The sequence below is a fragment of the Artibeus jamaicensis genome, unplaced genomic scaffold (assembly GCF_021234435.1).
Source record: "Artibeus jamaicensis isolate MK-2021 breed Jamaican fruit bat unplaced genomic scaffold, CSHL_Jam_final contig_851, whole genome shotgun sequence".
Lineage (NCBI taxonomy): Eukaryota > Metazoa > Chordata > Mammalia > Chiroptera > Phyllostomidae > Artibeus > Artibeus jamaicensis.
The window spans coordinates 1239553-1263476 of NW_026521986.1; the positions used below are offsets into that span (position 1 = coordinate 1239553).

Below are 23924 nucleotides of genomic sequence, written 5' to 3' on the forward strand. Positions count from 1 at the left end.
CAGCCAATGAGAGAGCCTGTTACTAGTCTGCGTGCTGCGGAGTAGGGGAACCGCTTTAGGCCCTGAAGCTCTACACCGAACGTGTTAGCAGGCTGGTGTTAGCAGGATGAGCTCAATTGGCACCGGGGTGAGTTCATTGTCTCCGTGTTAATAGGCAAAGGATTAGCATTGAAGGGAGTTCGAACAGGCCGCTTGGGGTGCACCATTTTGGGGTGCACCGGGACTGACTTCGACCAAGCGGGCCGCTTTCAGGTGTTTTCCCACGCTAATTTTTAGGCCCGGGTCTGCGGTGACGGTGACCGGAAGCTTTTAAGTTCAGCTGTAGCGGGCCGGCAGCGGAGCAGTGAGATTTGGAGCCACTTTGGATTGCTGAGTCACTTTCTTTAGCCTCTCAGGGAAACCGAAAGTGGAAATTCGTGGGGCCTGAATTAGTGTGAAGGATTTGGGCGTCAGCCCCTCGCGAGAACCACTGAGGCCAGGGGGCTTGAGATTCCAAGGTCTGATACCCAGCTTTCCATGGGACAGTTCCATGCAGTTGCTAGGGTGCTGCTGACTCACCGGGCCTTCTCCGTCTTCCTGCGAGTGTAGTGATCGCCCACTCAATATGACCCCTCGGAAACCCTATCCGGACAGAACTGATAAAACTGGTCTGGAAAGTGAGATCTGAAGAATCCTCGTTTTATCCCTGTCCCAGCTTTTCCTGTACAGGTCACATAAACAGCACAGTACCGCGGTTAGCTAGGGACCTAACCGTTCTTGAGGATTTTGAAGTTGGACTTCACATATTCGGCTTACTGCCTTCCTTTGTTAACTGTACTGCATAGCTGCTGTATTTTGGTTACTCTTTTTATGTGTTTCTCCATACGGAAAGTATAGTTTTCTTTAGAAATATATATTGGTTGTTTGCATTAAGGCATAGAGTAATGGCTTTCTTAGTTCATCTGTTTCTGCAGTTCACAACATTTTAATACTCAGCATTAAGCCTAAATACTGGTTTTCCGAGTTCGGTAACAGGTAACTTATGTTTGCAGTGGTTTAGTCAATTCGGTTATGTCATCATGCTAAAGTTATGTCATATATATACTTTTTAGGAATAGTTGTTCAGTGATGCCTATTGTAGCAAATTGACTTTGCATCTGCATTAATGTTACCTTCAGTTGATAGTTTCATTATACAAACCCTGTAAAGATACCTGATAATATAACCATGTGAGATATTTTGGCATTATAGTGGTAGAGTTAAGGATCTTCCTTGAACACATCAGGAAACTGAGACTCAGGAAGCAGGCTTATCTCCTGTCTTCACTTATAATTCCGATGAGAAGACTTGTCTGCCCAGGCTAGTGTGGCTCAGTGGATTGAGCGACAGCCTGTAAACCAAAGGGTCACCGGTTTGATTCCCAGTCAGGGCACATGCCTGCGTTGCAGGCCAGGTCCCCACTGGGGGGCACGCAGGAGGCAACCACACATTGATGTTGCTCTTCCTCTTTCTTCCTTCCATCCCCTCTGTTTAAAAATAAATAAATAAAATCTTAAAATAAAAGAAGACTTGTCTACTTGACATTTCTCTCCACTTTATTGTTCAATAGGCGTTTCAAACTATACGTGCAAAGTAAAGCTCTGGATTTTCTTTTCCGTTTGCCTTTTTGCATCTCCTACAACCTTCAGCCTTCAATGAATGGTCCCGTTCTAGTTGCTCTAATGAAAAACTATAATTCACCTTTAATTTATTTTCTTTCCTTCCTTCTTTTTTTCTTTTTCCTTTCTCCTTTTCTTTCTTTTTCTCTAGCATCTCCTACAATCTTCAGCTCAGTGAATGGTACAGTTCTGTTACTCAAAAAAAAAAAATCTGATTTACCTTTTATTTCTTTTTCACTTTATTCCTAGAGCCAGTCAGCAGGGTTGGTTTTGTTTGTTTTATTTTGTTTTGTTTTGTTTTTTGAGGTGGAGGAAGCCTGGGAGGTGGTCTATACCTCAAAAGGTACTGCCTTCCATCTCTTTTTCTTTATTTGAAGTACCACTTTTGAAATACCTGATCTCTGCATCTACTCTTTTCTTCTGCAATTCATTTCTCAGATGAGTGATTTAAAAAAAAATTAGATCATATAACTCCCCCTGTCGAAATTCCAATGGCTTCCTATTGCATTTAGAATGAATATAAACTTCATATTCCAGCCTAGAAGACTCAGCATAGTTTGGCCCTTCCTTACATGTCTCTAATACAGTTTTCTCTCTACCACAAGTGCTTAAGAAACAGTGGCCCGATTTCTTTTCCTTAATTGTGCTAGGCTTATTTCTAGCTTTAGGTCTTTATGCCCAATGCCAGGATGGCTCTGCCGTATCCAGAGTGGCTAGTTACTCCTTATTGGTGAGTCACTCTAAATAACAAGATATAAACTGCCCCAGTGAGGGCTTTCTTCATCAGGTAGTCTATGGTAGTTCTCCAACTCAATCACTTCTCTGTTCCATTTTCTTTAGTCCTTTCTTTTCTGGGTTACTGCTATTTCTCCAGCACCTAGATTTGTGCTTAGTCTGATTTAAAATAAAGGAACTAAAGGAGTATTCTTTGTATTTCCTTATAGTGACTAATATATGCTTATTAAAGGTTTGAATGTTGAATAATTTGTCTAAGGTCCTTCAGTTTGTTAGTGCCACAGCTATGAATTAGAGTAGTCTGACTCCATTTCTGTTTCTTCCATACTATGAGCTTTGTGTTTTGTGTGAAAAAAGTTTATTTTATCCAGAACTTGTATCTATTGCTTTTCAGTAGCAGAAATCTAAAGTGTATAAGTGTTTTCTCTTCGCTGCTGTTGCTGCTCTGACAGGTTAAAACAAAGTCTTTGTTGAGGTTTAACAGACATTGCTGATGTTTTAAGTCATTTCAAAAAAGAATTGTAAGGTTATTACTGCCCAGGATATATCATTAGAGACTAACTATTGCCCTTTTTCTCTTAGTATGACCTGTCAGCCTCTACATTTTCTCCTGATGGAAGAGTTTTTCAAGTTGAATATGCTATGAAGGCTGTGGAAAATAGTAGGTAAGAAACATTGTTTTACTTAAAATTACCATATTTTAACCAGTTAATTAATATCTCCTTTTATATATTTCTGGTACTTAGCCTTTGTTATGTTACTTTGGCACAAAATAACATGTGCCCTAGAATAATCTTAATTTATTAGTAATTTCCAGATTCTTTTCTTTTTAAAATTTGTTTGTTTGTTTAGTATTTTTTCCAGATCTCTTTTTTAGGTCATATCTTTTTTTTTTATCTTTAGAGGGGAAGGGAAGGAGAGAGGAAGAGAAACATCAATGTATGGTTGCCTTTCGTGCATCCCCTACTGGGAACTGGCCTGCAACCCAGGCATGTGCCCTGACTGGGAATCGAACCAAGGTTGTCTGGTTTGCAGGCCCGCGCTCAATCCACTGAGCTGCACCAGGCAGGGCCCTAGGCCATATCTTTTCATGAGCCCCAGTCTTATGTTCCCAGTTGATTCCAGTGTTAACCCACTTGGACATCTTACCATGTTTCAAGTGTAGTACATAAAACTGAATTCATTTTCATCTTTGGTAGCCCATTTCCTTTTATTTATTTATTTTTAATTTCTGTTGATTTTTAGAGAGAGAGAATGAGAAAGATGTAGGATCAATAAAATAATTTCCTGTTTGATTCACTTCCTGTACTCTTTGTTTTATTGTTTAGAATAATGCACTAAAGTGATTTCTTGGCATTGCTAACGTTTTGGTTAAATTATTAGCTTGCTGACAAATTTTATGAAGAAAATTTCTTTAATTGAAATTTTATCAGTTATAATTATATGATCATTGTGTTTTGAATCTAAAGTAGCTTTGGGATGAATTAAAGAACGCTTAAAAAGAATTTCTTTTATACATCTCACTCAGATCTCAAAGACTTTCAGGCCTACTAGATAAATGGTGCTTAAGCTCAATTTCTTAGGAAAGATTTTATTTATTTATTTTTAGAGAGGGTAAGGGAGGGAGGAAGAGAGGGAGAGAAACATGAGTGTGTGGTTTCCTCTCATGTACCCACGCTGGGGACCTGGTCCAAACCCCACGCACGTGTCCTGACTGGGAATTGAACCAATGACCCTTTGATTTGCAGGCTGCCACTCAAAAAACTGAGACACACCAGCTATTTTTTTATTTTCATTATAATGAAAGCTTTTGGAATAGAGGTGGAATAGGGCACTGTTTGTAGAATTTTAGAAAAGTCTATGTGTAAATACTGAGATATTCAGATTTCTACTAGTACCTTTAATATATGACTTTGGAAGTTATGAGGGTGGACACTGTCCCTGGTTTTTTGCACGTGCTATCACGTAGCAAGCCCTCAATCGTTATTGCATCAATAGTCATTTTTTTGGGCCATCTTCTGAGTGGTAGAAAGAAGGTATGTGGATTTCTAATGGCTTATGAAATAGTTAAAATTTTTTGAACAAAAATACATTTTAAGCCCTGGCTGGTGTATTGAGCGCAGGCCTCTGAACCAAAGGTTCCAGGTTCAATTCCCAGTCAGAGCACATGTCTGGGTTGCAGGCCAGTTCCCAGCAGGGGACATACGAGAGGCAGCCATACATTGATATTTTTCTCCCTCTCTCCTTCCCTTCCCCTCTAAAGATAAATAAATAAAAGTTTAGGAAAAAATACACTTTAAGTCCTGTTCTAGGATTTGAAATAAACGGAGTTAGTTTATTTTGTGTTTAAAGTTGTATTAGACATACTGATATTTGCAAGCTGTCATTATCTGATGCTGTAATAGAAGTAAGGCTGTTAAGACTTTAGGTTTAAATGTATTTGTCATTGTATATGAAGTCTAGTAGGGTTCAGAATGATGTGGGAAGCTTTGGAAAATCTTTGTTCACCCAAATCCCAGGCGCCCTGGGAGAGCAATAAGGCCATCTGGGAAAAGCAAACAGCTGGATAGTCACAAGGACTGGGACTAGCACCCCCGCTGATAGAACTAATTTTCACATTTAGTCTTTGTACTCTGCTTCTGCCCCATAGATAGAACTAATTACCGCATTCTGCTTCTGCATCTCGCTTTGCTACGTAGACAGGAAGACCCCGTAGGCTATATAAACCCCAAGAGTCCTTTGTTCAGGGCTCAGAATTTGGAGACTGACTCCTCTGGGCCCGTGCACGTTAATAAACCTCGTACTCCAGAATCCCTCAGTGTCTGGTTGCTTCATTTTCCTGTAACAAGAAGAGAAACAAATTCAAGAAAAAAGTTGACGCAGTTTCTTCCTTTTAATAAAGGAAGATAGGCCCTTAGGTCAGGGAACTGGAGAAAGACTTGAGGAAGTTACTGTGTTTCTCCTTCTCTGCATTCTTGTACTTCCATTGAGTGTAAAAAACTGCGAAGAGAAATACTAAGAAAAATTGGACATGCATTTTGAAACCATCTGTAATTCAAAAAATTGAGTCTAGGCTATGAGGATCTGTGCATCTTAGTAATTTTTTTCTATTAAGTAGATATCTAAATATGGTTTAAAACATTTTCATTTAAGTAAAATTGGGATTTTTAAAAATCAAAACATTAAAAATTAATGTATTTTTTCCTGCATAAAGAAGAAATACTAGTAAAGTACTTTTTTTTTTTAGGTTTTATTTATTTACTTATTTATTTATTTATAGAGAGAGGGGAAGGGAGGGAGAAAGAAAGAAACATCAATGTGTGGTTGCTTCTCATGTGGCCCCCACTGGGGACCTGGCCTGCCACCCAGGCATATGCCCTGACTGGGAATTGAACTGGCTACCCTTTGGTTCACAGCCTGCACTCAAGCCACTGAGCTACACCAACCAGGTGAAAGTACTTCTTTTAAAGATATCTATGATAGGATATTGGATGAGGATCACAAGATGTGCATTTTCCTCCTTGCTGCTACTGATATTATATAGGGTTCTTTTTTTCAGTCCTCTGAATGTGACCTTTTTGTTGTTTGTAAAATTTGGGTGGAAACATCTACCCTGACTACCTCACATACCTTACAATAAGAATGAAATATATGTAAAAACATTTGGAAAATTTTTTTAGTGTTGTGTGGGCCAAAAAGTGAAAATTAGAAAAATTAGATTGTATGTTAATTTCCTTAAGACTCTGGCATATAAACTAATAGAAAACATTTAACTACTTAATTAAGTAATTTGATTTAAGATTATATTCCTGCATTGAATGATGATTAATTTTTTTAAAAGAAAGAAATTTAATCTTTGGAATTTAAAAATCAGGTTTTTTTGAGTGCCTGTTAAGTATAGGAACTACCAACACAAATAATGACCTGTAAGTTAATACTTAAAAGCACTGTATTACAACATGTATATTATGATCATAATTTTACAGAAGAATGCCCGTAGGAGGTAATATGCAAAAGATTAAATTATAATCTTCCCCTTTAGCCTCATTGAGGAATCAGGGTATGGTAGGAAGATTGAAATACCACATAGGGACTAGATTGTTTAGAACAAAAATATAAATAAAACTTTGGTGTCAGTATCTCTTTATACTTGTAAAAAAAATCACAGGATCTCAAAGAGCATTTTTTAATGTAGAGTATAGGTTCTATCAATATTTACTGTGACCCCCCCAAGAGGTTTGATTTATGGAAGTTATTAGTCTTATTAATATTTACCATGTTAAGCTTTAAAAGAAATTTTTAAATATTAATTCAATCAAAATAATAACACAATTGCACATTGACATAAATGATTTAAGTGAACATTATTAAAAATATTTAATATTAGTAACATTTTTAATGAAAAAGAACTTAACCTAAAATGTAAAGAAAAAAAATGTAGCTAGAAAGTGGCATTGTTTTACATTTTTGTAAATCTCAATAGCTAATGGAAGCTTAATAGAAGACAGATTTTCATATCTGTGTCAGTAATGTGTTGTTACTTTTATTGAAGCATGTGAAGTGAATCAATCTTCATGAAGATATGTAGTTGGAAAAATGAGTATTTTAATAGCCTTTTCAGATAATTATAGTTGTTGTTCTATATTACACCAAAACTAGACAAATGATCATTTCTTAAGGTTTTTTTTGTTTGTTTGTTTGTTTGTTTTTTTTTGGCAGTGTGGTGTCTAAAAACTTAACAATCAACTCTTTGTACTTGGAAATTTAAATCTGTTGGGTTCTCTTTGCACTTTGGATGTTTTAGCCGTGCATAATCTGTAACATTGTGTTGGTCACTTGGAAAATACTGGTTAACCGAGTTATGATAGATCTTCCAAATTTGATATATTTTGTTGTAAACTATCAGAAACATCACACTTATTAATATTAGTATCAGTCTGATCATATAAAATTGTAAGTATTGGGAAACACAAGCTCACATTGGGTGAATATTTTCCAAAATTCCAATTTTTGCTTGAAAGAACTTGAATTTTATCACTGACAATACAATATGATTAGTTGGGTTTGGTTTTTTTGTTTTTTTGAAGTGAAAGGCTCACTTGTTCATTATAGAAAAAATCTTGCCATATACTTAAGTGTAAATAACTGTAGTTTCTCTGATGTTTGTTGAAGGTAAAAACAGGTGGTCCATGGGAAAATTCATAACTCAAAAACAGTTTTACTGGTGCTTCTCCCTTTAGGAAGCCATCCTATTTTGATATACAGAAGTACTTTTGAGTACCTTCCATTTCAGTATGATAGTAAAAAGGTACTTAAGGGTTGTCATCTAATAAAATTAATTACTGCCTTATCAAGGACATTCTTAAACTAAAAGTTCCTTCATGTTTTGTTGAGCACATAGCAATGAAGAATACAGTTAGTAGTTTGCAACTACCATTTGTTGTTATGGCCTTGATTTGTGTTGAGGTGCAGCAGTTTTATCCACCAGTGCTGCTGTACTGTACCGTTAGTGCAAACATCCACACGGTGGAAAAGGTAAATGATGTCTTGGTATATCTATGAAAATAATTTTGACCCCACAGATCCCCTTAAAAGGGTCTCAGGGATTCCCAAGGGAGTTCACAGACCACACTTTTAAGAACTTTTCAATTAGAATAAAGAACTGTTCAGTGAGGAAGATAAAGATATAACAGCGGAAATTAACATGAAGTGTTTGTGGGGTGACAGTGAGGTTGAGTTCAGGAGGGCACCGGATTTAGAATAGGAAACTGAATAAGCTAGATGAGCTGTGCAGTTTCTCAGGATTTTTAAAAGGTGGGCCAAGAAGTTTAAACTTGATAGGGGAGCCATTGGAGATACTGGGCATGTTCGGGAAGGAGTGTCTGCATTTCTTTGCAGTATGTGTGTGTGTGTGGCTCTGTTCGTGTTTCCAGCTTTTTCCAATCAGAATTCCCTTTATGAAAATGTTTGGAAGAATAAAGTAATTAATGTATTTTCATCTTAAAATGACAACTTAATTTTTCCACAATTCGAGATTACTTTAAGATCTCTGTTTTAAACAGTTGTATAAAACATGTATTTTGTTCTTTTATATGCTTATTATTAACAATACGTGGTTAGTGCAGAAAAAGCAGATGAGCAAATGAAAGAAAACAATCATAATCTCTCTACCCAAATTAGTCGCAGCTGACTTCTTATCTTGTATGTGGCCTGTCTTTCTATGCATACTATGTAATGTATTTAATAGACATGAATTTAGTTAGTATTTGTTATAACTATCATATGCCAGACACTGTGCCATTTTGTTGGCATCCTTTTTGTGCTTAATGTGTTAATATCTTTATGACACAGTATGGTAGGATTTTTTTGTCACATGATATTTATATGGATATAATTTACTATTCCTTTCTAGTTTTCTAATGTATTTGTTTTAAAGTACTTGCCATGCTTAAAAAACCAAATGTTAACCTATTTTTGTGTTTTAACTTAAGTTTATGAGGTTTATTTTCATTAAAAAAATTTATTTTCTTCTGCTTGTTTCAGTACAGCTATTGGAATCAGATGTAAAGATGGCGTTGTCTTTGGGGTAGAAAAATTAGTCCTTTCCAAACTTTATGAGGAAGGTTCCAACAAACGACTTTTTAATGTTGATCGGCATGTTGGAATGGTAAGGTCACTTTTAAAAAGGTTTGTTTTTTGCCTTTTCCAATTTCTTGTAAAGTAACCGATTGGAATATATTAAAATGAGATTATAAGAACCAGTTTTTTATTTCAGCGTTGAGGCAGAAACAGATTAGAGAGCAGCCACGGAAGTAATTGCAGAGTTACTGGTTTGTGAATAGTTCACTATCTAAAAGAAAGGTAGCATTCTCATAACTTGATTAGAAATTGATATGAAAAACCAACTGCCTTAGGAAAAAGATGAGGGGAGAAGAGTGAGAAATACGTGTAGGAAAGAGATCTTGGCAGCATAAGTCACTGATGAAGGCATTTTCTGAAGCGTCAAAGAATCTTTAGGTTTTTGTGTCCTTTGTGGGAGTCACTGTCATATTGAAGATGTTATCAGATGGAGAATACCTTTATAGTAAGTGGAGTACCAGAAAAAGGATGTTTAATGGAAGGAAAAGTGGGACACATTTCTTTTTAATAGTTTCTTAGGTATCACTGTATTTAACTTATTTCATGCAGCTGGTGTCTTGAGTGAGTACTTTACATAATTGAAAGGCAAGTAATAAATGCATTACTGATGTATACTGAAGTCATCCTGTATGAATATCAGACTTTCTTTAGTGAGACTAACCTGAAAAAAAAAAAAAGAAAGAAAGACTCCTAACCCCACTTACTGAGAAGGCTAGGAAGAAATGAGAAAACCTGTGTGCTAGGCACTGTGCCAGAGGCTCTTTATATATAAATTATCTTGTTTAATTCTGAAACGAGTGAAATAATACTAATCCCATTTTTATAAATAAGAAAACAGATCTCTATAGCTGGTCAAGATATAAGCTGGGATTCAGACGTTTGGGTTTGCATGGTGTACATGTTATTCCAGAGCCCAGTCTGCAGGGAGAGATCCCGTGAAACACACTCACTCTGCCCTTAGCTTTGGTATTTCTAAATGAGATGGGTTATACACAAACACAAAAGGGATGGCAACATAGAGCCAGTTGACTGTAAATCTACAGATAAATTTTTTTTGCCTCTTCAGTGATTATTTTTTCTGAATGTATTTTCTCTCCTGAACAAATTTATTATTGCTAGTGAAACTGATAGTTTTTATGAAACTTGGCACATTTTAACCGCGATAATAGGAGGGGAACTAGTGAATTAGGCAGTCCTTCACTCAGTAAAAACTACTTTACATAGGGGTATTGTGAAAAAATATATATGCTTACAGGGACTTCAGTGATAGAAAAATTGTTATTCTAGAATTTTTAGATCTTTAACATTTGTTATTTAAAGCCAGGAAACCAACGGCATTCCTTATAGCCAGAAATTGGTAAAACGTTAGATGCACATTGAAGAGGGTTGGGAACAGTGAAGGGTTAAATGTTGTATTTCTATGATTGTCAACTTCAAATTATTTGAGAATTATTAAGACTGCACAATAAGCTTTCTCCAAAGCAATAGTTGATTTAAATGGTGAAATTTACTGGATGGGTAACCTTAGGGAAATTACTCTAAACACTAGTATCCTCACCCACAAAACTACAGTGGTAATATAGTACCTACCTTATACAGTTATTGGAAAAGTTAAAAGTGATCATGTAAAATCCTTAGCATGTTATGAGTGCTCAATGTGTGTTAGGAATTTTCATCATTCTTACTGTTAGTAGGTAGCAGTAGATAAAAGGCTATTAAAAGTTCTGATATCACTTCTAAATTCTGCAAATTGTCTAACCAAGCAGTTCTTCGACTTTTTGGTTCCTAGTACCCATGTTCCAGTATTTTTTTCCCCCATGGCTTCCCTAGGCCCCCCAAAATACTTACTCATTGTTCTCTTTATGTATTTAGGTCCAAACAAGTTATTGCTTATGTCCTAAAAATTTAGTAGCTATATAAAAATACACATAGGATGAAAGAAATATATTTTTATTTTATTTTTAAACAATCACAGTTAATGTGCACTGCACAACTTCTTAAACTTGGGAATCTGATTACATGTTGCCCCCCTCATTTCCTGTTCCATGTTGATTTTTGAAAAGTACTTATTTTTTGTTACAGCAACCCAGCTTCTGAGTGATAGGATGATCCTGAAAGGAGTATGAATGATCTAATGTTGAACCTGAACTGCTTGAACAAATCTTTCTTCCAAACTTAAAAGTCTCACAACTCTTGAGTTCAGTACAGTGCCCTAGGATGGTTCAGTACATGGTTTGGTAACTGCAGTTGTAAGCCACCAATCGTAGAAGACAGTGGTTTGTCACATTTTGGTTTGGCATTACAATTTATTAGGTAGTAGAAAAGGGAGATTTGAATTTGTGCTGTTTAGACCAAAAGTTTTAGTAACTTTTTGAATATATAACTGCTTTAAAGAAAAAAAGAGCAATTCTTACCAAGACCAATAGTTTTAAAATTCTTTTTGTTGTTTTATTCTTCATACTGAAATGGTAAATGGAGAGACATGCAGAATTTATTATAGAAATATTCCTTCTGAATGTGATCATTGGACAAAGCAGTGAGTCACACTTGGTAAATTTCTAAATTGTAATCCCATACCCAAGCATCAAAATGCCAGAAGTCTTATGAAGTAAACCTTCAAGCCCAAAAAACTTATTTTTAAGGGTGATGCTTGCTAAACATTTTAAAAGCCTACAATAATTACATACTTTCCTTGATCCATGATACGATGGGTGTATATATTAAATTGGTACTTTCTTTCAGGCAGTAGCCGGTTTGTTGGCAGATGCTCGTTCTTTAGCAGACATTGCAAGAGAAGAAGCTTCCAACTTTAGGTCTAACTTTGGCTATGACATTCCACTAAAAGTAAGTTGATGACACGTTGAGGAGGCTTTTGAATAATAATAGAAGTTTATTAATAAGCTTTTCTGTTTTCTTCACCTCCTCCAGCATCTTGCAGACAGAGTGGCCATGTATGTACATGCATATACACTCTACAGTGCTGTTAGACCTTTTGGCTGCAGGTATGACATTTTCTAAGATACTCAGATCTATACTGTAGGTATCTTTTAACCAACATTTTAACCTTTTATACCCCTGGAAATATGAACTATTACTAAGAAATGTTAGGGCAGTGATTAACTACAACAGTGTACATAAAAATAAAGACTTTGAATAGTGAAAAACACTATATAGGCTTTTTTTGTTACTAATTTTAGAGAGAAACAGAGGCGGGGAGAGAGAGAAACACTGATCTATTGTTCTACTTATTTATGCATTCATTGGTGAATTCTTGTGCCATGACTAGGGATTGAACCTGCAACCTTGGCATATTGAAATTACCCTCTAAGCAACTGAGCTACCCAGTTAGGGGTATACAGACTTGAACTGATGATAAAACATAGAACTCATATTTTTTTTATCACTTCTCAGCCTTTTGGCTGAGATCAATTGTAGAACTCATATGTTTTTAATCTGATTATAATTAATTTTTGGAGGAAGGTGGTCTGGTCTAAAAGTATAAACTTCCAGTTATAAAATAAATAAATACTAAGAATGTAATACACAACCTGATGACTATACTTAAAACTAATGTACAATATATAGGAAAGTTAAGAGAGTAAAACCTGAGTTGTTATCACAAGGAGAAAAAAATTATTTTTCAATAAAACAAAAAATAAATCTGTCATGTTAGACCCTGACATTCTCAGGAAACTGCAAATTGATACTCCGTATTGTCATTATTAGGTAGCCAACTATACTGACACATAGTATTCTCATTATTTCTATCTGTATACTTGAAGCAGTTAGGTAAAATGCTCTTGAATGGGAATTTTTTAATGAATCCATACAAAATTTACACTTTAAGTTCCTGTTAGTCTTAGTTTCTTATTATTGTTAATGTGGAATGCTAGTATTTTTATTTGGGGGAAAAGCTGAGATTCAGTTGCATCAAGGCTTAGAGTACATGTAAATATTCAAATACAGCCCTGAGCAGTGTGGCTTAGTAGGTTGGCACATCTACCCGTACCTAAAGGTTGTGGCTTTAATCCCTGGTCTGGGTGTGTGTCAGAGGCAACCAATTGATGTTTCATCGTCTCTCTCTCTCTCTCTCTCTCTCTCTCTCTCTCTCTCTCAAAGCAATGAAAAAATGTCTTCAGGTGAGGATTAAAAAATGCAAATACAGCTTCTGAGAGATCTGTCATGGCTAGATTTCCCTCAAATAAATTTTTAGGTTATAACTTTTAAAAAATAAATAAGTCAGTCATGTTTGATCAGAATGAACATTTACTAATAATCTGAGTGCTTGCCACTGTTAAAAGTTTGTAGAAAGTAAGTTTATTAGCTTTAGTCCTACCTTTGAGGTGTTTATGATCATATTTAAATTATTAAGGGGAACAGACATTAGAGAAAACCTGAGTGTTATTCTATTAGCAATAAGTTCGACTTGTGGATTTTTTTTATATTGGTCATTTTTAAGTTTCTCACTTAAATTATATTATGAAACACTTTGCTTTCAGACTTCCTAAACTACCTTTCATTTTAACCTTTCAACTGAGCTCTTAATTCATCAGTTCTGTTTTTAAGGGAGAATAGTGTAGAGGAGAAAACTTCTTCAGTAAATATTCAATATACTCTATGAGTCATAGATGTCATAGATGGATAGGGGGGCACAAAGATAAGTTACTACTGATATCATTTAAGAGGCGATAGGATAAATGTATGTATTGAGTAGAGTGGAGCACTATACCCAGTTAGGGAATGGCCTCTTTCTGGAGAGTTGGTAAGGAAAGGAGGGTGTGAAATGTAGGGGGATTGATAAAGGTATTTCAAGTAGAGGGACTGGTATGAAACTACACAGGCATTTCAGGTAATGTGAAAGTAGTCAAGTATACTTGGTCTCTACACTGTAAGATTTATACACTATTGAAGATAAAGGAGCCAGATCATAGAGAAGTCTGCTTCATACTGAGGAAACATTGAAGATTTTAAAATAATGATAATCAGTTATATATCCTGAGAGATAAAGCTCCTAGCCACATGGAAGATGAAGGGAGTGACAGTAGGGAATTGGACTGGTGGCTGTTATGGTATTTTGTAAATGAAATTATATATAAGATGAGGCTGGTTTCTGTTTTACTTGTAAAGGAAAGAAAGTCACAGTTTCAGAAAATCAGTAATTCATATGATTGTTTAATAGCCTAATTTTAATTTGTTGAGCATATAGAAGTGCTTTGAACCAATTTAGATTATTTCAGAAAAATGACTGGAGAAATATGGAGGAATAGCCAAAAAAGAATGAAGAGTGGAACAAGAGTTTAAGGTAGATTCAGTGTAGTCACATCATGAATTTCATCATCTTGGCTTCTTCATATTTATGTTTTTACCTATTGGGTCCTCTTACTACTTTCCATCTATCAGTACTCCTGTATCTACACTGTCATCCTTCCAGGAAAGTTTCATCAGAATGTTTAATACTAAGCAAACAAAGCCACATGAATTTTGAAGTTTCAAAAATGTACTAGTTTTTATTGAAACTACCTTATCAAACTATAATGAGTTACGTGTATATAAGTAGTTTGTCTTAGTATAATTTCATTTTTATCACTGTGTTTTTAAAATACTTTTATGATATTAAGACCCATGGTTTAAACAAGTAATTTACTTTTATTCAGTTTCATGTTAGGGTCTTACACTGTGAATGACGGTGCACAACTCTACATGATTGACCCATCAGGTGTTTCATATGTAAGTAATTTTGAATCATATGGAATTCTTTTAGTTTAATGGTAATTTATGAGTACCAAAATCATATACTTAGATTACATGAAGTTTCCTTAAAATTTATTCATTCAAAGAAAGTAACGTTTTGTTATCATGAATAACAAAAGTCTGTGAATCTGAGGCAAAGGAAAGATCTGTGGTTTTCAGCATACTGTTCATAAAAACTGCATAAAGAACATAGATTTTTGAGTACGTGATGTTCCCTTCATCATTGTCAATATTAGCAGTGTCCTGAAACTATGTTAATTTCCTTCTAAAAAAGGATTTTAAATGGGATTTCTTGGACTTTTCTCTAATTATCTTAACTGTCTTGAGATTTTTATGGTTTTTACTAATTAAAAAATAAGTGAAGACTTCATATTTTGTCATTATACACAAGTATATAAATGGACATCCTTTCATTAAAAAAATAACCTTTATGATACAAAAAAATGATCATTTAGAGTGTAGAACTTAGGGATTTCTGTCTTTCAGAATAACTTTTTTCATTGTTATAATGCTAATAATTTTTTTCATTCCTACTCAAAAATGTCTCTTGTTCATGAAGTGCATATAATGATATAATTGGTTTTTCTTTGGCTATACCTTTATTAAAAATAATCCATAGTATTCTAGAATTAAGTTTGGTGTTTTAAGTTTTTTGAGCCCTTTGTTATTCATTAGGATGTGTTTGATTGTATTTCTCCATACTTGTTTTTTAAAGTCATTTAACATCCTTTCATTAACTTTAAATAGAAACAGTAGTCATCAATGATTTATGATAGTATGTTAGTTGAGTGATATATATATATGTATATATATTGGTGTGTGTTCTTTTTAAATAGGGTTATTGGGGCTGTGCTATTGGCAAAGCCAGGCAAGCTGCAAAGACAGAAATAGAAAAGCTTCAGGTAATACATACTTAATGCTTGAATTTTTGCTATAACATTATCCTCATGTAATGAAGTTTTGCCTCTGCAAACTAAACCTTTTTGACCAAGGATATAGTGTGGTTTGCTGTTTAGAGCAGAACTTATTGACGCTAAGAAACTGAATAGGAAAGCTGGTAACACATTACTTATAGAATTATATCATGGATCCCATTATGATTTTGATGTGTGATTATAAACACTTAATACAATGCAGACAAATTACCATATAATTTTACAAAATCCTTCAAGCCCATTCATGGAACCCTGTGAGCCTTAGGTTGAGAACTTTGGTGTTTTATTACATCATCTCTTCTCTGGAGCACTTTTGTCTGTGGAGGGTCTTACAAGAGTCTGACTGTTCCAGCACTTCTCTTTCCTTTGTTTCTGTCCACAGAAGGAATGAAACCTTGTCCTGTTCCAACTACCCACTTCTTCTAAGAGCCAGAAATTCATAATAGTATAAAGATGTCTTCTTAAAAATATGTTGGTTTTCCTTTTAGCCAAATTGATTAACTTAATATTGAAACAGCCTATCAGAAAGTTTCCAAAAAGGGAGGCTTGTGATTTATCAGTATTTTGGTAAATTACAGTAAGAAAATTTTCCTATACATTTACTATTAATTTGGGACTTTGCTCAACTACTCATTCAATGTATTTAAGGCCAGGGTCTATAGAACATCTTAGCGCTTGGAATTTAATGCTACGTTCTACATCTGTAAGCCTAATTCATGTTTGGTGTTTTAGTAAAATTGACAAAAGGATCTTAGATATCACTTAGCCCAAACACAACCCTGGATTAAAATACACTGGCTAGAATCATAGAATTACATTGGTTATGAAGAGTTCCTAGACCTTACGACTTTTAGACCAGTGTTGTTTTCCATCATACATACACTTCCTGGTGTAGCACTAAGTTCCCATGTTCTACTCATTTCCCTTTTGCTTTCATCTTTCCTTACTTTGTGTAGAAATCTGAAGAGAGTATTTAGAGCAGTCAAGTGTCCTTTGTCTTTCTGAGGTTAAATCCTAGCTAAGAAATGAGCAAGATCACTTCAGTTGAGAAAAATGTATACCTAAATGACAAAAACATGCTCTAAATCAGATCAACAAACTATGGTACACTTTTGAAAGTTTTTTTGGGAACACAACCACATTGTTTATAGCTGCTTTTACACTGTAATAGTAGAGTTTGATAGTTGGAACAGGGACCAAAGACCATATGGACCATAAAATCCAAAACATTTTGCTATATGGCTCTTTACAGAAAGAGTTTGTCAGCTACTGCTCTACAACATTGCTCTGGCCTGTCTTTCTTCTGATGTGTTTACCAAAAATATTACTTAATGAAATAAAAACTTCACAAACATATGTAAAAATGTATTTGTCATTTAAAACATGCCTTTTCACATTTACCTAAGTTTGTCTTTGTATGATACAATTAATTTATTAAATATAGAACTTAACCCATAAGGGCAAAAATATAAAGATTGGTATTCCTTTCCTTCACGTCATCCCCAGTGTAACGTGAAAAAATGTAAACATCAGGAAAGGTAAGAATAGTACAACAGATATCTGCATTTAGATTGCAGTTAATATTTTCCAACATTTTATCCACTTGTATGCCTTGAAACAAAATTTGCCAGCATCATAACATTGCATTCCTAAATGCTTCAGGATTTGTCACCTTGGAAGAATACCATTATCACACCTAACATGTCATCTAAATAATATTCAGTCCATAATCAAGTTGGCTTAGGAAACAATGTCATTTGAAACTGTTTTTCAAACCTAGATATAATTAAGGTTCACACACTGAATTTTTAAGATTTTTTTTTCTTTTTAGACAGAGGGTGAGGGAGAGAGAGAAACATCAATGTGTAGTTTGCCTCTCACACACCCTCTGCTGGAGACCTGGCCTGAAGCCCAGGCATATACCCTGACTGGAAATTGAACTGGTGACCCTTTGGCTTGAAGGCTGGCACTCTATCCACTGAGCCACACCAGCCAGGGCTGAATTTGTTTTATACCTCTCCTAATTTAAGTTCTCTCTTCCCCCAGTATTAACTTCTTTGAAGCCCATGGCAGGTGTTTTTGTAGTTGGTTCCACATACTGGATTTGTCTATTTCCTAACAAGACTGGTATTCTTAAATTTAAGTCAGTATTATGCTTTTTGTTGTTGGTCCTGCTTCCTCATATGGTTGTGCAGGCACAGAGCATCAAGATTTTTTTAATTAAATAAATACCAAAAATATTAATGAAACTAGAGGTAAAGTAACTGATCACCTCAAGTCTGGTCTGCTTGGTGAATACCCTTTATTTTCTTTACCATTTCCATCCTTCCCACCATATCCAGAATATGACAGTTTGCTCAGGACATTTTTTAATTCTGTCACATGTGTTCAGAAACCCATATGCCTAATAAAAATCTTGCATTGGTGATTTCCAGTACCTACCGTATATAAAATTCTCTGATGGGCACTTAAGGGTTTTTTTCTACCCTGATTCCAAATGTTCACTGTAACAATGCTAATTTTAATAAGGTTTTGGCTTCCCACTTTTGACATTTAATTTGCTTCCTCGAAATCAAAGCAAATCCGCCTATGTCCTAAGAACCCACTCAAATCTTGGTTTTACAAGGCTTTCCCTAATATTTTGCATTTTTTGTTTTGAATTTTGTCTTGAATAATTCCACAGGGAACATTTTATCTTACACATTTCTTCATGTCTTTATAGTAAATATGCATGACTTGTTTGCATTTTCTTTTCCCAGATTGGTTATAAAGAAAAAAAATCCAATCTTTTAAGTATCAGGGTCTGCTTGTGAATAGACTAGAAGGGTATATATATATTTTTATAAATTTTAATACTTATCACAAAATTAGTGGTACTCAGCATTATGGTTGTCCAGAATATGTTTTGGCATAATAATTTAAAAACATTAAATCAAGAAACAGGTTCTGGTCTTTTGAGACTTTTGGTTATTTTTCTTGTTTTTTTTTTTTTTAGATTTTATTTATTTATCTTTAGAGGGGAAGGGAAGGAGAGAGGGAGAGAAATATCAATGTATGGTTGCCTCTTGTGAGTCCCCTGATGGGAGAACTGGCCTGCAACCCAGGCATGTGCCCTGACTGGGAATTGAACCGTGGTTGCTTGGTTCCCAGGCCCGCGCTCAATCCACTGAGCTACACCAGCCAGGGCTTTTTCTTGGTTTTATAGCTGAGAATCTATCTCAAGAGCATGGGTTGTGGATAGAGGTTGTGAAAAAAATGTGAAAATAGTTACACAAGTGGAAAGTGTTTCTTTGACCCATAACTTTCTGTATGTGTGTGTGTGTATTTTACTTTCTGTAGATGAAAGAAATGACGTGTCGTGACGTTGTTAAAGAAGTTGCAAAAATGTAAGTTGAAATTTTCCTATTGACAAAAATATTTCACTTTACCTTATACATTAATTCGAAAAGGTTTTGTTTGAAGATAACAGGGCATAATTTTAGAAGGTGAATTTACTATTTGAAGGAAAATTGAAGAGAATATTCACACTTTAAGTGACAATGAATGAAATAGGAAAAAACACCTTTTTTTTTTTAAATTTTTTTTTAAAAAAATATTTTCTTTATTTATTTTTCGAGAGAGGGGAAGGGAAGGAGAAAGAGTGGGAGAGAAACATCAATGCGTGGTTGCCTCTCATGCATCCCCTGCCGGGAACTGGCCTGCAACCCAGGCATGTGCCCTGACTGGGAATCGAACCGCGATACTCTGGTTCGCAGGCCCGTGCTCAATCCACTGAGCTACGCCAGCCAGGGCAAAAAACACCTTTTGACAAACTAAACTCTTGCTTAGATGATAGAATTTAAGATGGGAGGATATAGTGGACCTCCAGGTACTTCATTTCGTAGTTCCCAGCTTCCCAGAAGTCCTAATAATCGTAATCTTAACTTACAAACTTTATTTTATTTTTTTTAAGCTTTTATTCATTTTTAGAGAAAGGGATAGAGGAGAGAGGGAGAGAAATATCAATGTATGGTTGCCTCTCATGCACCCTGTACCAGGGACCTGGCCTCCAACCCAGGCATGTGCCCTGACTAGGAATTGAACTGGCAACCCTTTGGTTCACAGCCTGCGCTCAATCCTCTGAGCTGCACCAACCAGGGCTTTATTTTTGGTTTACAGCTAGCTATTTCTGTATGTGACCCATGAAATTGACTCATTTACATAACGTTATTGTGGATAAGATGTTATGATAAACATTCTTGTAACAAGATGAGAACTTAGTATTTCAAAACATTTTAAAAGAATTTAAGAAAGCCTGAAGTGGTTCATGTCACAGGTATGGAGTAGAATGCTATGTAATAATAATTATTTTTTTAACTTTATTTTTATAAAGGGGAAGGGAGAAAGAAAGGGAGAGGACCATCAACGCGTGGTTACCTCTCACGCACTACCCCACTGGGGGGCCTGGCCTGCAACCCAGGCATGTGCTCTACACTGGGAATCAAACTGGTTTGTAGTCTGGTGCTGAATCCACTAAGCCACACCAACTAGGGCCGAATGCCATGTAATAATTAACAGTAAGCAACAACAAAGCCAGTAAACCTAAGTTGGCAGTACTTAATTTTAATTCTTCTAGGTCAAGGAATGCAGGCATTTAATATCCAAAAAATCCAAAATGGTGGTTCTGCAGTGAGGTTTTCAGATTTTAAAGTTGTAAACATAATTCCCCAGAGAATTCACAGTACCTCTATCAATAAGAACACGGTCTAGTCAGTCAGTTTTTTGTATAAGTGTCTCAAGTTTTACATCTAATAATACATGCATGGGAAAAAATCCTAGAGAGGTGTTTTATGTAACAGTTAAGTATCCTAAATGATCCCCTTAATCTCATTCAACTGATAATTTTTATATATTGAAATCTCAAAAGTATAATTTCAAAAGTCCTAATTTTCTAACACTCCTATTACTTTCCGTGCCCCCCTCCCCCCCACTTAACCAGAACCTTCCCCTTTCTAGTTGTGAAGCAGAACCCCCTTTAAAAAGGTAATTAGTTCGCCCTGGCCAGCGTAGCTCAAAGAATTGAGTGTGGGCTACGAACTAAAGGGTAGTAGGTTCAATTCCCAGTCAGTGCACATGCCTGGGTTGTGGGTCACCTCCCTGGTGGGAGGGGCATGTGAGAGGCAAACACACATTGATATTTGTTTCTCCTTCCCTTCTCCTCCAAAAATAAAATTTTAAAAAGATAATTAATCCTCATTAATTGTACAAGAGTTTTAACAGGATAAGTGAGATTTCTTCACTGAAAAGTGATTCTGGAAATTAGCCCTTATCTGACCTTTTATGTTTGGCTGTAACAGTACATACTAATTAGTCCCATGTAGGAAAGCCATCTCTTCATTGTTTAGTAAAATGGAGTTTCAGAACAGCAAGATGATTTCTTGTATTATAGCAAGGTGTTAGGAATGCCCTCTAAAGGTAAAATGTGTAAGACAGTGTCAAGTATAAAATAGGAAAGCTTTGCTCTGGTACTTCTTTGAAATTTTTACTTGAATGTGTTATGTGACAGTGCCTCCTTGTTTGCTGCAATTTAGTACATACTGTCGTTTAAAGGCCAGGTTAAGGGGAAAATGCACAAGGATTTAAGGGTCCTGCTGAGAAGTTGCAGATGAGACCACTGACTACTGCAAAACTTAAATCAGTTAATGGAGAAAACAAATATCCCAAAAGGCACAGGTGATGATGGTCTTTTCCCATTTGTGTTCCTTATGAGTTACCTTTTTTTAGTTATGTCTCCAAAGCAATGTATCAAAATATACAACTGTGAGTTTTAAAGGTATATTGAGTCATTTGTAGTGTTCATCAATCTCATGTAATGTTTCCTAGTGTTCATAAACTGTATGTATAATTTTATGCAAAGAATAGGTGTTCTAATTTGTGCTGACTGGGTACATGAACTACAGTATTTACAGATAACCAAACGATTGTAGTAATTTTCCCTCTTCTGTTCTAGAATTTATATAGTGCATGATGAAGTTAAGGATAAAGCTTTTGAACTGGAGCTCAGCTGGGTTGGTGAAAGTAAGTTACTGTTGTGTTTTCTTCTGAGTTGTCTGTACCAAACCAAACTTACTACTGGATGCCTCTAAAAATTTTTTAGAATTTGCTAATCTCACATACATATAGAAATTATACAAATAACAATTGCATTCATGAATTATTACAACATGGGTACAGTCTTGTAACCACTCCTCTGGTCAACACCTAACAGTAGCCCCCAGGTCATGCATTAGGCTTCCTTGAAATCAGTTCTGCCCTTTACAATACCCCCCCCCCAAATAACCACTATGCTGAATTCTAACACCATAGTTTAGCCTACTGAAGTTTATATAAATGGAATTATACAGTATGTATTGTCTGATTTCTTCAACATTATATTTGTGTTATTTGTGTGGCTGTGTATTATCAGTATTTGTTCACTTGCCTTGTTGAATAGTATTTTCTTGTTTAAATTACCACAGTTGTTTCTTTTTTGTGTTGCTGGACAGTAGCTCTTTCTTGTTTTTCTTCTTCTTCTGTGGACAATGAGTACAATTATCTTGGTACACCAACATAGCATTTCTATTAGAAATACACTAAGAGTAGAATTGCTGGGTCATGAAATAGGCATATGTTCCACTGTAGTAGGTATTGCCGAAGTGTGTTCAGACACAGAACAAGAAAGCCTGAACAAATTTACCAGGTAGTCGTTTTTGAAAGGGAATGTTCTGCCTAATAATTGACTGAAGTTGTGAATAGTTTATTAAGATATACATTTCATGTTTTTCAAAGATACTACCGAGAAATCAACGTTTTCTTTCTAGTATAGTAACCATAGAGCTTCGAAGTCCATCATTGAATACTCAGGATAAATCATAGTATAATTTGTCTGCATAAGAGCTAAATTTGAGCAGGTTTAATTTCTTATGGCTGTGGAGAGAACACAAAAATGAATTCAAAGCACCTGATATTACTCAAAATACAACTTTACAACATTAATCTTAGATGGACCATAACTATGGATTGTGTATATTGCATGGTGTCACAAATCACAATGTAGTCTTCATTTTTAATTCATTTAAATATGTGGCTTTATTTCTAGTAACTAAAGGAAGACATGAAATTGTTCCAAAAGATATAAGGGAAGAGGCGGAGAAATATGCTAAGGTAAGTCCACTGCATGAAAACTCCATGGAAATAAATATATATTAATAATTTATATTAAATAAGAATTAAGTTGAACTAAAGATAGAAATTTTCTAGGTTATTCTCAATGGGGTGGAGTTGCCGATTTTTTTTTCTTTTTTTGGTGAAAATGGCAACGGTTTTTGTGTTCATATTGTGCGTAGTCTATCAAAAATAGTTGACTGTTAGACAAGATATATTTAATTATACTTCTCTTTATCTGGGTACTTTATTCTAACCCAGTGTTCATTTTTTAAGTTACAAAACTTTTTAAAAAGATTTTATTTCTTTACTTTTAGAGATAGAAGAAGGGAGGGAGAAAGAGAGGGAGAGAAACAGCAATGTACCAGAGATGTATGAATTGGTTACCTCTTACATGTCCCCAAGTAGGGACTGGCTAGGAATTGAACCAGCGACTTTTCAGTTTGCAGGCTGGCAGTCAATCTGCTGAGCCACACCAGCCAGGGCAAAGTCTCAAAGAATTTTTAATAAGTGGCTTATTAGATTCAGGTTGTTATAATATTAAAATTTGATTTTAAACTTTTTCTCCTAACAGGAATCTTTGAAGGAAGAAGATGAATCAGATGATGACAATATGTAACATTTACTTCAGCATTTATTTTAAATTTCTAATACAGTCCCCATGTAACTATTTTGCCTCTTGGATTATTACATACCCACTGACCAATTTTCATTAAATTTTTGTCTTGTAATTACTGAAGTTTGGTTAATATATGCTTGACAAAATTGGTGGGGGTAACTCAACACGTATTTACTTAGCATTGAAATGTCGATTTATGCCTATTTTAAAATTCCTTAAAGTACTGCATGCCAGACTTTGGAATAAGACTAAATTTAAAGCTCCATTCCTTCACTCAGCTAGGACTTAAATATTATATCCTGCTGAGATGTATAAAAAGTACCTACCAATGCCAGTAAATAGGCAATTAATTGATGCCAGTTGTGTACTTAGTAAAATGATTGCTGGTCATCAGCCACTGTTGTTAACTTACAGGTACACACATAT

The 23924-nt window shown here is 35.2% G+C and overlaps 1 protein-coding gene across 1 annotated transcript; it reads left to right on the forward strand.

Annotated features, from left to right (window-relative positions):
* On the forward strand, window positions 1-23610 carry PSMA3 (proteasome 20S subunit alpha 3). The gene is made up of 11 exons (XM_037139776.2): window positions 1-127; window positions 2955-3037; window positions 8916-9039; window positions 11754-11855; window positions 11940-12013; window positions 14666-14738; window positions 15599-15664; window positions 19037-19083; window positions 21687-21754; window positions 22815-22879; window positions 23454-23610. Exons 1-11 carry the CDS (start codon window positions 107-109, stop codon window positions 23496-23498), a joined length of 768 nt encoding a protein of 255 aa, XP_036995671.1. The 5' UTR covers window positions 1-106; the 3' UTR covers window positions 23499-23610.
* The last annotated feature ends 314 nt before the right edge of the window (window positions 23611-23924 follow it).